Genomic DNA, 14,786 nt, shown 5'->3' on the forward strand with positions numbered 1-14,786 from the left:
TTTAAATTGACTTGACTAACAAATTTTAAAGGTGAACTATACAGTGGATATAAAAAGTCTACACACCCCTGTTAAAATGTCAGGTTTCTGCAATGTTTAAAAAAAATGAGACAAAGAACTTTTTTAAGAACTTTTTCCATCTTTAATGTGACCTATAAACTGTACAACTCAGTTGAACAACAAACTGAAATCCCTTTAGGTGGAGGGAAGTAAAAATAAAATATGGTTGCATAAGTGTACACACTCTTAAACTAATACTTTGTTGAAACACCTTTTTGATTTCATTACAGCACTCAGTATTTTGGGGTATGAGTCTGTCTGCATGGCACATCTTGACCTGGTGATATTTGCCGACTCTTCTTTGCAAAAACACTCCAAATCTGTCAGATTGTGAGGGTATCTCCTGTGCACAGACCTCTACAGATCACCCCACAGATTTTCAATCAGATTCAGGTCTGGGCTCTGTCTGGGCCATTCCAAAATTTTAATCTTCTGGTGAAGCCATTCCTTTTGTTGATTTGAATGTATTCTTTGGGTCGTTGTCATGCTGAAAGATCAAGTTCCTCTTCATGTTCAGCTTTTTAGCAGAAGCCTGAAGGTTTTGTGCCAATATTGACTGGTATTTGGAACCGTTCATAATTCCCTCTACCTTGACTAATGTCCCTGTTCCAGCTGAAGAAAAACAGCCCCAAAGAATTATGTTGCCACCACCATGCTTCACAGTGGGTATGTTGTTCTTTTGGCGATGTGCGGTGTTGTTTTGTTTTTCTGCCAAACATATCTTTTGTAGTTATGACCAAAAAGTTCTACCACATAGCCCGGACATATGAAGAATACGGGAGATTGTCACATGTACCACACTGCCACTACTTGCCAGATATTCCTGCAGCTCCCTTATTGTTGCTGTAGGCTTCTTGGCAGCCTCGCTGACCAGTTTTCATCTCGTCTTTTCATAAAGTTTTGGGTGTCGTCCAGTTCTTGGTAATGACACTATTGTGCCATATTTTCTCCACTTGATGATGATTGTCTTCACTGTGTTCCATGGTATGCCTAATGCCTTGGAAATTCTTTTGTACCCGTCTCCTTACTGATACCTTTTAACAATGAGATCCCTCTGATGCTTTGGAAGCTCTCTGCGGACCATGGCTTTTGCTATAGGATGCGACTAAGAAAATGTCAGGAAAGACCTACAAGAACAGCTAAACTTTATTTGGGGTTAATCAGAGGCACTTTAAATGATGGCAGGTATGTACTGACTCCTTTTTAACATGACTTTGAATGTGGTTGCCTAATTCTGAACACAGCTACATCCCCAGTTATAAGAGGGTATGCGCACTTATGCAACCACATTATTTGTTTTTTATTTTTATATTAACATTAAAGGTGGAAAAAGTTCTGAAATTTCTTTCTTTGTCTCATATTTATTTATTTATTTTTTTTACATCACAGAAACCTGACATTTTAACAGGGGTGTGTAGACTTTTTATATCCATTGTAGCTAACACTTTATAAGCAGCAGTCACAGCAACAGATATTTTTTTCGATTAGGGCTAAAGGTTTAAATGAAAGCTGACCATTGTAAGCACCCCTTTCAATGTTCAAATAGTTTGTTCCTTCTTTCTTTCTTCTCTGTAAAATATAAAAAAAAAAAATACACTGAGGGTGAAGGTGACCTTTTTCTCTTTCTTTAAAAAAAAAAAAGCCTAAAAATAGAAAACTAATGCAGACACCACAAGGACTGGTAAGCTGCAATATAATGTTTTGGGGTTTAAAGTGATTGTAAAGGCATACCCTCCCTTTTTTTTTTTTTTTTTCAAAAATAATAAACATGTTGTACCTACCTGCTCTGTGAAGGGATATTGCACAGAGTGGTCCCCCACCTCCGCTCTTGGTTTCTCTTCTATCTGCACCATCATAGCAAGCTGCTTGCCATGGAGGCGCACATGCATGCTCAATCCTGAGCCGAACTGTGTGTGTCCATAGACACAACCCCCCCCCCCCCCCCACTCACAGGAATTGATTGACAGCAGCAGGAGTCAATGGTTCCCACTGCTGCCTCTTGAGTCCTGTGAGGAAAGAGAAAAAGTAAGCAGTGCTGGATCGAGGTAGGACTCGTAAGTATTTAGGGGGGCTGGGGGAGCTGATCATGGAAGGTTTTTTTTTTTTTTTTTTTTTTTTACATTTTCTCAGTTAAATTAGAACTCTAACCATTTTTGTCATTTTAGACTGGGAAAGGATTAGACCCTCAATCGGGTTTTTATAGTTGTCGGTGTCCCTTACTCGGACTGAGTTTTCCCTTTTTTGCTTTCAGTTGTGGCAGGAGCAATGAGAACTTTTACAGAAACTTAGCCAAGTAGGGTAGGTTTTTAGTAAATAACCTTTCTTATTTTAATAACTTTTTTTTTTTTTTTTTTCTTTTCTAGATTACAGACCAGCTGACATGAAGGAATCTTCACGCTAATCTACAATCCTTGGTACACGGTAAAGAAACACCTTGCAAGATGGGGAACAGCTTACCTTCTACTGCCACCTTTGTTCGGTTCTGCCAGAAACTGAACAGGGTAAAAACTCTGGAAGATGACTTAATGGAGACCTCGCTAAAGAGATGCCTTTCCACTCTTGACCTCACACTTTTAGGCGTGGGTGGAATGGTGGGTTCTGGACTTTATGTACTTACTGGCACTGTAGCCAAGGAAATAGCAGGCCCAGCTGTGGTCCTATCATTCCTTATTGCCGGAATTGCCTCTCTACTTGCAGCTCTGTGCTATGCTGAATTTGGTGCACGGGTGCCAAAAACTGGTTCCGCATACATGTTTACATACGTTTCAGTTGGTGAAATTTGGGCATTTCTGATTGGCTGGAATGTGATTTTAGAATACATGATTGGTGGTGCAGCTGTAGCAAGAGCTTGGAGCGGCTATCTGGACTCCATATTTGACCATAAAATAAAAAACTTTACTGAAACTCACATTGGAACCTGGAATGTGCAGTTTTTGGCTCACTACCCTGATTTTCTTGCTGCAGGAATCTTGCTCTTTGCCACAGCATTTATAACATTTGGGGTTAGGGTGTCATCCTGGCTGAATCACATCTTTGCTGCCATTAGTATGGGAATAATCCTTTTCATCCTTATATTTGGCTTCATCCTGGCAGAACCAAAGAACTGGTCAGCTGAATATGGGGGCTTTGCTCCGTTTGGGTTTTCCGGCATTATGTCTGGCACTGCCACGTGTTTTTATGCCTTTGTTGGGTTTGATGTAATTGCAGCATCAAGCGAAGAAGCAAGGAATCCTCAGAAAGCTATTCCCATTGCGACTGCTGTGTCTCTAGGCCTTGCCACAGGGGCGTACATTCTGGTGTCCACTGTCCTGACTCTCATGGTGCCTTGGAATACATTAGTACCCGACTCTGCCCTTTCTGATGCTTTTTACAGGAGAGGCTATTCCTGGGCAGGATTTATTGTAGCTGCTGGATCCATTTGTGGTAAGTCTCAAATATGAAGTTCATTTTGGTTTACTAATTTTTGCAGTACAAAACCAAGTTCACAATATTTTAGCACAGTGGCTTCCAACATCAGTCCTTAAAGTGGAAGTCCGTACTAAAACTAAAATCCCTACATCTATAGCCACCAATATTCTAACACTAGCCTATCTATCCCTGAAACGACAAAATCTGTATACATGCCTTTTCTGCAGGCGATCCAACTCGATCTCCAGTGGCGGAAGCTGTGCAGAGGACATGGCCGACAACGGCTGTGAAATGAATGGGAAGTGGTGTCACCCATAGACTTACTATGAGGCTTCCGTTGTCAGATGTGTCCTCTGCACCTGCCTATACAGCGAAGCCGCGGCTGACAGCTCAGCGTGGGATCAGAGCTTCCGTCGCTGGAGATCGGGTCAGATCACCTGTAGAAAAGGTATGTATACTGATTTTTTTTTTTTTTTTTTTTTTTTTTTGCTTTTCAGGGCTAGATAGGTTAGTGTTAGAATATTGGTGGCAGGGATTTTAGCTAACTTCCACTTTAAGGTCCCCCAACAGGTCAGGTTTTCAGTATTTCTTTCACCTTGCATAGGTCAGCGTCAATGGCTTGTATTTATGACAAATATTTTAGCTAAAGGAAAGTCCCAAAACGTGAGGGTTCCTGAAGGCTGAGGTTGGGAACCACTGTTTTAGTACAAGGATAAGGATCTTTATTTTAGCCATGTAGTTATAATTGTCAAAGTAAGAAAAGTTGCGCTACATTAAATATTTCTTATGCAAGAAATAGTGTGAACCAATACCATACAGAGAACCAGGACACACCTGAATCAAGAGTGCATCCTGAGCCTCCTAAACTCCTTCAGGTGATGTATACATAAATGAATTGTGAAATAAACAAAATAGCGACAGCTGAAAAAAAAAATCATGTGCACATCAATCAATAAATGAAAAAACAATGTCCATAAGACCATTAGTGTCCATATACAAATAAAATAAAACGAGCAGCGTTTTCTTTAGATGTAATAGAAAAAATACGTGAGTTATAATCCACAGCAGGTATCAAGGTCCAGATATTCAGCCTTAAAATGTCCACAAATGAAAGACAGCTCGATGTAAACTTTGTATATGATAACCCTTACCGGAACCGGTGGACCCCCTAAAGAGCGGGGTCATACGAGCAGACAGATACAGCCCTCTGCGGGGACACTTGAATCCTCTGGTATCTCGAGTCCTTTGGTTGCCTTGAGCGGTCCACGAGGATTTTCCCAGATAGCAGTAAATGCTTAGCAGCTGGATGTCCCCAGTCTGAAAAGAGAAGCACACTCGGGCTCCCAGCCACGAGTGAGCAGACAGAAAGGGACTCCAGTCAAGTAGTAACATTACAATTTTGAATTTTAACTTAACTAGATAAGCAAAAGCTCAGAAGACAACATGTATAGGGATATTGCACAGAAAAATTGTATAAAGGTGCATGAATAGATAAAAAAAATGGCTAGCTAAAACAAACAATAAAAAGCACCCGTGTACCAGGTCACATGTGGCGTGATTGCGTCAGCACAACGCACAGCCCTACATGTTTCGCAATACCTTGCGTCTTCCTGGGGCACGGGCGACGTGCTGACACATCACTCAAATAGCATCCACTTGGTACCAAGCCTCACTTTCACTCCAAGTTCTTATTGGCTGTGACGGAGACCAAGCCTCGTTATCACTCAGGAACCAGGCCTCGCTATCACTCCTAAAGCCTATTGACTAAAACGGAGATCAAGCCTCATTATCACACGGACGACATATTGGAGCCCAGAGATCACAAACATGGTACCAAGCCTCAATCTGGGGCTTCAACCTAACAGGGCGAAACCTCAATATGAAATTCATAAGGAACACATAATCGTGTCTCTATATAAAACAGAGTTAATTCGCATTTGATGGTAAACTGCCAAACCTTAAACACACATATAGTGCCAAAACAAAAAAGAAGAAACAAAAAACACAAAAACCTATAGAACACAGAGAGGAGTCAGAGGGGGGCGGAGGTCAAAAAGCAAAAAGGAAAAGGGAATGAAAGGACAAGGAATTTTTAATTTAAGTAAAGTCACTCTCACTGATGCAGAAACCTCTGTCTTAGACAAGGGTCTCAAATTTGCGCCTCCTCGAGCCCTCAACAAATTTGAAACATATATGGATATCCATAAATTCACACAAAGTCTTCCTATCAAAAGATACATGTTATCAAACCCCATAAATCCTAGAGGGACTCACTCCACTGGGATTAGACATTCTGGTCTCGCCAACGCTTCCCTGTTCAATCCCCCATGTGGTCTGTCCTCATCAATTAAGGTGTTTAGGGATGTACTTCTCAGAGATTTAGATCTCCTTAAGGTCAAACAGGCTAAAATGACTAAGCATTTACAACTAGGATTAGATCAACTTTGCAGCCAAAAGGATTTGGTAATTAGACCCGCTGACAAGGGAGAAGGGAATGTGATCCTCGACAAATCAGACTGTCTTGCCAAGCTGAATAAGATTGTTGGTGACAGAGAGACCTATTCACTGCTCCCTTCAGATCCACATTCCAAATTTAAAAAGGAACTAGAATGTATTGTTAATAAAGGTTTTGAGTCTAGTATAATAAGAAAGAAAAATCCTTTCTTATACCTGTTTCTTCTCGCCTCCCTATAATTTACTACCTTCCGAAGATTCAAAAGGACTCGGCCCCACCTCACGAGCAGGTAAATATATTGATGGGTATTTACAACCCCTAGTGAGATCCCTGCCTGCTTTTGTTAAGGACACCAGACATGTCCTTAATCTCCTTAGGAATTGTAGGTACAGGGAAGTTTCTGGCTAGTGACAGCGGACGCGACGTCCCTGTACACTATAATTCCCCATAATTGGGGATTATTTTCAGTGGAATATTTTCTCAAACAGGATTGTACCCTGTCTAGAAGACAGAGAGTTCATTATGACTCTCTTAGAATATGCCACCACTCACAACTTTTTTTGGCACAGTAACAATTACTATCTTCAGACAGAGGCGTGGCCATGGGGGCAAAATTCGCCCCCAGCCTGGCCAACCTCTTCATGGGTAAATGGGAGGAGGACGTCATTTATGCCGATAGGAGACCTGAGCTGGTCCTATGGGCCAGGTATATAGATGACGTCCTCCTCCTATGGGATGGTACTCTAGAATCCTTACAGACATTTATGACTCATCTTAACAACAATGGAAGAGGTATAGAATTCAAATATGAAGCAAGCCAACATACTATCAATTTTTTAGACCTAACTATTTGTAGTGAAGGTGATAGTCTGGTTACCTCCACGTTTTTTAAAATGACAGATCGTAACTCGTTTATACCTCGAAACAGCTGTTACCATAGCTCTTGGCTAGATTCAGTCCCTAAAAGTCAATTTATTCGTATGAGAAGAAATTGTACCAAAATTGACGACTTTGACTCTCAGAGTAAAATACTGAGAGATAAACTTGAAGATAAGGGTTATGATATCGCTGCACTTAATGACAAAATGGCTGAAGTTCGAACGCTGGACCGCAATCTTTTACTGGCAGATAAACCTGCGGTTTCAGATCGTGAATCTAACAACTTCTCTTGTCCTTTTATCACACGTTATTCCCAGCAGCATTTTTCTATAAAAAAAAACTTATTTATAAGCACTGACATATAATCAAAAATGACCATGTGTTGAGCTCAGTACTTCCTGATAAGCCAAAAGTGGTTTTCAGAGGGGTTTCCCCAATCAAACAAATGGTAGCCCCCAGCGTCTGTGATCCACCTATTTACAAACCAATGTTCTTTCAGAACCTGGTCGGGTTTTACAGATGCAATAGGTGTGCTGTTTGTTCCATCAATGCTACCAAGGCTAGGAGAACGGTACAGTTTGCGTCTAGTGCTAAAAATCAGGTTTTTCCCTATCAAATCCTTTATTACCTGCTCCACTCCCTGTGTGGTCTATCTCCTGACCTGCCCTTGCGGGCTTCAGTATGTTGGCCGTACTGTACGACCCCTGCAGGTCAGGTTGAACGAGCACATTGGGAATATTAAAAGAGGCTTTAAGGGCCACCCTCTCTCTAGACACTATCTGGAGGTTCACCAACAAAACCCTAGGGGTACCTCCATGATAGGGTTGGATAGGCTCAAACACCCTTGGAGGGGGGGCCAAAGAGGCGTGCCATTTCAAAGCTCGAAATGAGCTGGATATACAAAATGGGATGTCTCAAACCTTATGGTTTGAATACAGATATAGAAATTAATGCGTTTATTGATAACTCGTAAGAATACTCGATAATGGTTCAACTATATGGCCTACCTCTTTTTGATGGCACGGCTGTGCGTTTATATATGAGGGTTTGATGTCATGGAACTTTTCTGTAAACAACCCTTTGTTTAAAATACTCCCCCTTTTTATTTCTTCTTTTTTGTTTTGGCACTATATGTGTGTTTATTGGCAGTTTACTATCAAATGCGATTTAACTCTGTTTTATATAGAGACACGTTTATGTGTTCCTTATGAATTTCATATTGAGGTTTCGCCCTGTTAGGTTGAAGCCCCAGATTGAGGCTTGGTACCATGTTTGCGGTCCATGTGATCTCTGGGCTCCAATATGTCGTCCGTGCGATAATGAGGCTTGATCTCCGTTTTAGTCAATAGGCTTTAGGAGTGATAGCGAGGCCTGGTTCCTGAGTGATAACGAGGCTTGGTCTCCGTCACGGCCAATACGAACTTGGAGTGAAAGTGAGGCTTGGTACCAAGTGGATGCTATTTGAGTGATGTGTCAGCACGTCGCCCGTGCCCCAGGAAGACGCAAGGTATTGCGAAACATGTAGGGCTGTGCGTTGTGCTGACGCAATCACGCCACATGTGACCCGGTACATGGGTGCTTTTTATTGTTTGTTTTAGCTAGCCGGCTTTTTATCTATTCATGCACCTTTATACAATTTTTCTGTGCAATACCCCTGTACATTACCTCTGTACATGTTGTCTTATGAGCTTTTGCTTATCTAGTTAACATTTAAAATTTTGAATTTTAACTTACTACACGACTGGAGTCCCTTTCTGTCTGCTCACTCATGGCTGGGAGCCCGAGGGTGCTTCTCTTTTCAGATTGGGGACATCCAGCTGCTAAGCATTTACTGCTATCTGGGGAAATCCTTGCGGACCGCTCAAGGCAACCAAAGGACTCGAGATACCAGAGGATTCAAGTGTCCCCGCAGAGGGCTGTACCTGTCTGTTCGTATGACCCCGCTCTTTAGGGGGTCCACCGGCTCCGGTAAGGGTTATCACATACAGAGTTTACATCGAGCTGTCTTTCATTTGTGGACATTTTAAGGCTGAATATCTGGACCTTGATACCTGCTGTGGATTATAACTCACATATTTTTTCTATTACATCTAAAGAAAACGCTGCTCATTTTATTTTATTTGTATATGGACACTAATGGTCTTATGGACATTGTTTTTTCATTTATTGATTGATGTGCACATGATTTTTTCAGCTGTCGCTATTTTGTTTATTTCAACAATTCATTTATGTATACATCACCTGAAGGAGTTTAGGAGGCTCAGGATGCACTCTTGATTCGGGTGTGTCCTGGTTTTCTGTATGGTATTGGTTCACACTATTTCTTGCATAAGAAATATTTAATGTAGCACAACTTTTCTTACTTTGACATTTATTAGCACCATTAGGTATTAGATGGTTTATTGTTGCTGCTTTTTTTTGCTGATTTTGCTTTTGTCTTAGCGCGGTATTTACACTTTATTTAAATGTAGTTATGTTTGTCAAATCTCATTGGCCTTCACTTAAAATAACTGTCACTGTTTTGAAAATAAGGATCCTTATCCTGGTGTGTTAGCTTTCTGAATTGAGCCTTGGGTGTACAATATATAATAATTATCTCCACCCACTCTCCCCCCACACCTGCCATTAAATGTCAAACTTGCATTGGAAAATAACAGCTGGAATATGAAAGCTAAAACCTGCCACAGGACAATACAGACAAGTCTTATTAAAAACACAATGCATCAGGCTCATCGTTATAACTCATAGTAGCCATTTCTGCACTGACTGCATGTGAACATAGTATAGGGGCAAAAAGCCAACCTAAATCAGCAATCCGAGTTTGACACGCACACTTTCCATGCAAAGTACACCACTTGGAAGAATGGGACGCAATTTCCCTGTGCCATTTATTAGGTCAGCTATTCTCAACAAGGAGCCCATGGAACCCTGGGGTTCCTCCAGTGGTTGCTAGGGGTTCCTTGGCTGATTGAACTTCCATCTGATGGTGCTTGCATAGTTTTGGGCCTAACACCACTTGGCAGAGCCAGCAGTATGACACCAATGATCTTTCTAGTTATCTGTAAGGGTGGTCATTCTGACCACCAATGTAAGGGGCATTCTCCCACTTACCTCCAATGAGGGCCGCTAAATGTTGGGCCCATCAGTGCACGTGATGAATTCACGTGCACCCGACTCATGGACGTGTTAACCCCTTCACGCCGACCGTATGCAAATATGCGGCCTCAGATTGAAGGGGTTATACCGGGTTGATGCCTGCAGCTGCACGCATCACCCCAGTACCAATGTTTTGTTTTTTTTTTGTTTTGTTTTTTTTTAGAGCCGGTGTCTGGCTTTCTTGTGTTAACCAATGCGGATAAGAAGCAGCTCGGCTGTTATCCCAAGCAAAGGAGGATAAAGAGTACCTTTCACTGCCTATTACTGTCACAAGGGATGTTTACATTCCGTCTGACAGCAATAAAAGAGATCAGAATTTTTTTTTTTTTTCAAAGGGACAGTGTTTGATTTAATTTTTTTTTTTTTTTTAAAGTGCCCTATCGCTCCCTCTGTGCTTACACAGCTTGGGGGGGCTTGTGCGATGTGCAGGGGGGGGGGGGGTTATGTGATGTAAAGGGGGCCAGAGGTGCGGGGGCTGTGTAATGTTATCTTCATATATTAGCAGGTGAATGCGGCCCTCCATGCATCCCGGTGTAAAAAACAAAACAAAGAACTAGTGGGTTTGAAGAGATTTTCAGCTGAAAAAACGTGGTTATTTGGCGTTCATGGGCATTTTTGAGCCGTAGGCTTCTGTGGGATTATAGTTCTGCTAAAAAAACGCTAATGAAAAAATGCTGCAAAACTTGTGTTTTTAACATAACATTCTACAGCTAAAGCTACTGGCGTTTTTATAACGTCCAGTGTGCGTGAGGCTTAATAACTTAGGGGTGTCCATAATGAGCGTTTTAAAAATGTCATCTTTTATAGAAAATTATTTCTGGAGCAGGTAGTGTCTTTACATTTTGGAATTTCAGTGTGAGGAAAACAAATCATGTGTCAGCAGGTCAAGCAGCATATTGAATTGTGTCAATCATAGTCAGTTTAAATAAGTTGTCCTCTGACTTGGTGTGCATGGTTTGACTGTGTAAGTGACTGCTATTGATTCTGTTGAGTTATGTGTTCTCACATACCAAATGTATTGCTCATCTTAAAGGCACGTAACATAGTAGTGTCATTGTTTTACTGTTAACATGTATGTTTCAAGGGTCAAATCTTTATTATTTGTGTGTTATTTATCAAGCTGCAAAAGTTGTGTTCTTCCACTACTGCTGCCACTGTAAAGGGTTGTTGAATTGGAGGTTGTTTTCCTGTTCTTGCGTGCTTTGAAAATGTATGACCAATGCTGGTCAGCAGATTCCCATTGACTTAATTAATGTCAATAGTTGTGTAGTGCATTTTTTTTCAGACAGCAATTCTGGACTAAAGACAAAGCAGGTCAAACTCCTTTTGAATGCGTTCAAACAGCTTTTTTTTTTTTTTTGTCAAATACTGCGCTGTGCATTTAAATGCAAAGACAAGAATGCAAAGGGGGAAAAAAGGAGGGGGGGGATTTGACACATTTTATAAGTAAAAATTCCCAAGTATGGATTGGTCAATGGAGCTTAAAGTAGTTTATTGAGAACCAAAAGTCCAATGAGCTAAAACCAGTGGCTGCCGTGGAGCTAGAAGACAACTCTGTGCAATGGAAAGAAGAGAGGAAACAGGTTAATAATTTTTAATAAAGGCAAAGTGGCAACTTACAAAGGTAGAGTTAACAGCGCCCATCAATATGGATGTGAGTCACCGCTGCAGTTAGCCGGATGATCGACTGATGATGTTTCTCCACAGTGGGAAACCGGGTGAACCCTCGGCGGTGCTGGTGGTATTCCTCATGAGTTGGGCCTCCAAGCAATACAATATTTTTCTAATGAGGATCCCCATCTGAATCGGCGACAGATCCATTTCATTCTGGAAGCCCTAGAATTTTGCCCGACTCACAATTAATTTATTTCACGTTTGATAGAGTTCTACCTACAGACCCATGGCACAGCCCCGAGTTATGCTAACCTTGCCATGGGTCCGTGGGAACAACAATACATCTGGGCCAACAACCCTTATTGTGCACATATAATCTTCTACAGTGGGGAAAATATTTATTTGATCCCCTGCAAATTTTGTAAGTTTGCCCACTTACAAAGAAATGAGAGGTCTATAATTTGTATCATAGATGTATTTTAAATTTATAGAGACACAATATCAACCAAAAATGCAAAATAAAACAAATGCTATAAATTAAGTTGCAGTTTAATGAGTAACATAAGTATTTAATTCCTAAGCAAAACATGACTTAGGACTTGGTGGAGAAACCCTTGTTGGCAAGCACAGAGGTAAGACGTTTCTTGTAGTTAGTGACCAGGCTTGCACACATCTCGGGAGGGATTTTGGTCCTATTTTCACAGATCTTTTCTAAATCCTTAAGGTTTCTTGGCTGTCGCTTGGCAACTCCAAAATTTCAGCTCCCTCCATATATTTTTTTATAGGATTAAGGTCTGGAGACTAGGCCACTCCATGGCCTTAATATGCTTCTTCTTGAGCCACTCCTTTTTTGCCTTGGTATGTTTTTGGTCCTTGTCATGCTGGAAGTCCCATCCATGACCCATCTTCAGTATTCTGGCTGAAGAAAGAAGGTTCTTATCCAAGATTTTAAAATACATGGCCCCATCCATTGGCCCCTCAATGTGGCAAAGTCGGCCTGTACCTTTTAGCAGAGAAACTGCCCCAAAGCATAATGTTTCCACCGCCGTGTTTGACCGTAGGGATGGTGTTCTAAGGGTCATAGTCAGCATTTTTCTTCCTCTAAACACAGCGAGTCAAGTTAATGCCAAAGAGCTAAATTTTGGTCTCATCTGACCACAGCACCTTCTCCAAATCCTTTTCTGAATCATTTTAGATGTTCATTGGCATGACTGTAAATGTGCTTTCTTGAGGGGGACTCGCCGCGTTTAGAAGAAAGCATTTTTCTTTCTTCCACACTGGCAGCATTTGGGCACACTGGCAGCGTTTGCAACGCTGTATCCTGGCCTAGGCCAACAAAGCCTAGGGCAGCACTTTGCAGGGGGGCAGCACGGAAAGAGTCCCTGCCGGCCTACGCTACACTGTTAGCGCCAGTCTTATGGGGCGGACTGGGATGAGAGGCAAATTAGTCTGGCGCCCTCATAAAGCGGCCGCACTGCTTGCGGTATGTGGGCGGCCGGCATTCCGCAACTGTGGGGGGGGGGGGGGGTGTCGCCGCTTCTAATTTTAACTGTTTTATCATCCTGGACCACAAACCTTCCTCACTGTGCTATGATTTCTGCTGCGCCATTGGCATGGTTATATCTTCTTAGTCCTTTCCATAAAATAATCAGACATTTGTGCTTAAAGTAGAACTATAGGCAACACTTTTTTTTTTTTTTTTTTTCATTTTGAATAGAATAAGGGAGGGTTATAGCCCCTGTCAGTTAATTTTTTACCATAAACAAAAAAAAGAAAGAAAGGGCGCACCAGCCTAGTGCATTATCCTTTGGATGGATTTTATTGAAAATAAATATAAAAGAAAACTACTCACAATCGCAGTTGAATAGCTCGCAATGTAAACAGTTTCCACAGGTAGCAACAAAAAGTTAGAACCAAATGCACTCCAAATGGTCACAGAGGAAATGACAAAGGCCACTCCTCAGAGCTTGAGGAAGAAGGTGATCCTTCGAAACGCATCAGCCGGCAGTGGCCTTTGTCATTTCCTCTGTGACCGTTTGGAGTGCATTTGGTTCTAACTTTTTGTTGCTACCTGTGGAAACTGTTTACATTGCAAGCTATTCAACTACGTTTGTGAGTAGTTTTCTTTTATATTTATTTTCAATAAAATCCATCCAAAGGATAATGCACTAGGCTGGTGCGCCCTTTCTTCCTTTTTCTCGTTTATTGTTAGGATAGCCCTATCCTTGAGGGCAGGGCCAGTGACATGCACCATCACGATATACAGACTGTCTAGTAGTCCACTCGTGCGCAGGAGGGTTTGTTTTCGGTTATCTAATTTTTTTTTACCATCCCTGTCCCATTGCAGAGATTTCCCTTCACTTCCTGCCCCATAGCCAAACAGGAAGTGAGAGGAAATCTATGCAAATTAAGGGAATCCACCCCCCCCCCCCCCGGCCCTCAGAACTAGTGTCCCCACTCGAAAATTTCAGGGCGGGTCTTAAACAGCAAGGAGTGTGTCCTTGACAGGCAGGGGTGGGTCATATTTAAATTGGGGGGTTTAGTCAGACCTAGGGCAGCACAAAACCTAAATACACTACTGAGTGTTTGGGCACACTGCCAGCGTTTGATGGCACAGTGGCTGAAATTGATGTATTTTTTTTTTTTAAAATTGCGCCCCCCCCCCCCAAAAAAAAAAATTGAGCACCAGCCGCCACTGTCGCCAACTACAAGAAACGTCTTACCTCTGTGCTTGCCAACAAGGTTCTCCATCAAGTCCTAAGTCATGTTTTGCTTGGGGTTCAAATACTTATTTTACGCACTAAACTGCAACTTAATTTATAACATTTGTTATATTAGTTTTATTCTGCACTTTTGGTTGATATTCTGTTTCTATCATTTAAAACACACCTATGACAAAAAAAATGATAGACCCTTCATTTCTTTGTAAGTGGACAAATTTACAAAATCTGCAGGGGATCAAATCATTATTTTCCCCACTGTATGGTCGTTACATTGACCATGTTGTGATCATATGGGATGGCCCCCCTACATCCATAGACTCTTTTTGTAGTGCACTGTAATAACAACATGGGCCTCTCTTTTACATTCGTGCAAAATGTTGATAAACTGGCCGCCTTGGATCTAGAACTGTGTCACGAGGGTAATGTCATCCATGCCCATAGCACAACTTCAGATGAAAAAGATTGTCATGAATGCCCATTCACACAAGCTC

The 14,786-nt window shown here is 41.6% G+C and overlaps 1 protein-coding gene across 1 annotated transcript in view; it reads left to right on the forward strand.

Annotated features, from left to right (window-relative positions):
* SLC7A4 (solute carrier family 7 member 4) overlaps positions 1-14,786 on the forward strand; it is a 61,100-nt gene that overhangs the window by 13,522 nt on the left and 32,792 nt on the right. Inside the window, exon 2 of the mRNA XM_073629337.1 lies at positions 2,424-3,483. Coding sequence (XP_073485438.1) covers positions 2,502-3,483 — 982 coding nt within the window. The 5' untranslated portion in view covers positions 2,424-2,501. The remainder of the gene's footprint in view (positions 1-2,423; positions 3,484-14,786) is intronic.

Source organism: Aquarana catesbeiana, linkage group LG01 (genome assembly GCF_042186555.1).
Source record: "Aquarana catesbeiana isolate 2022-GZ linkage group LG01, ASM4218655v1, whole genome shotgun sequence".
Classification (NCBI taxonomy): Eukaryota; Metazoa; Chordata; class Amphibia; order Anura; family Ranidae; genus Aquarana; species Aquarana catesbeiana.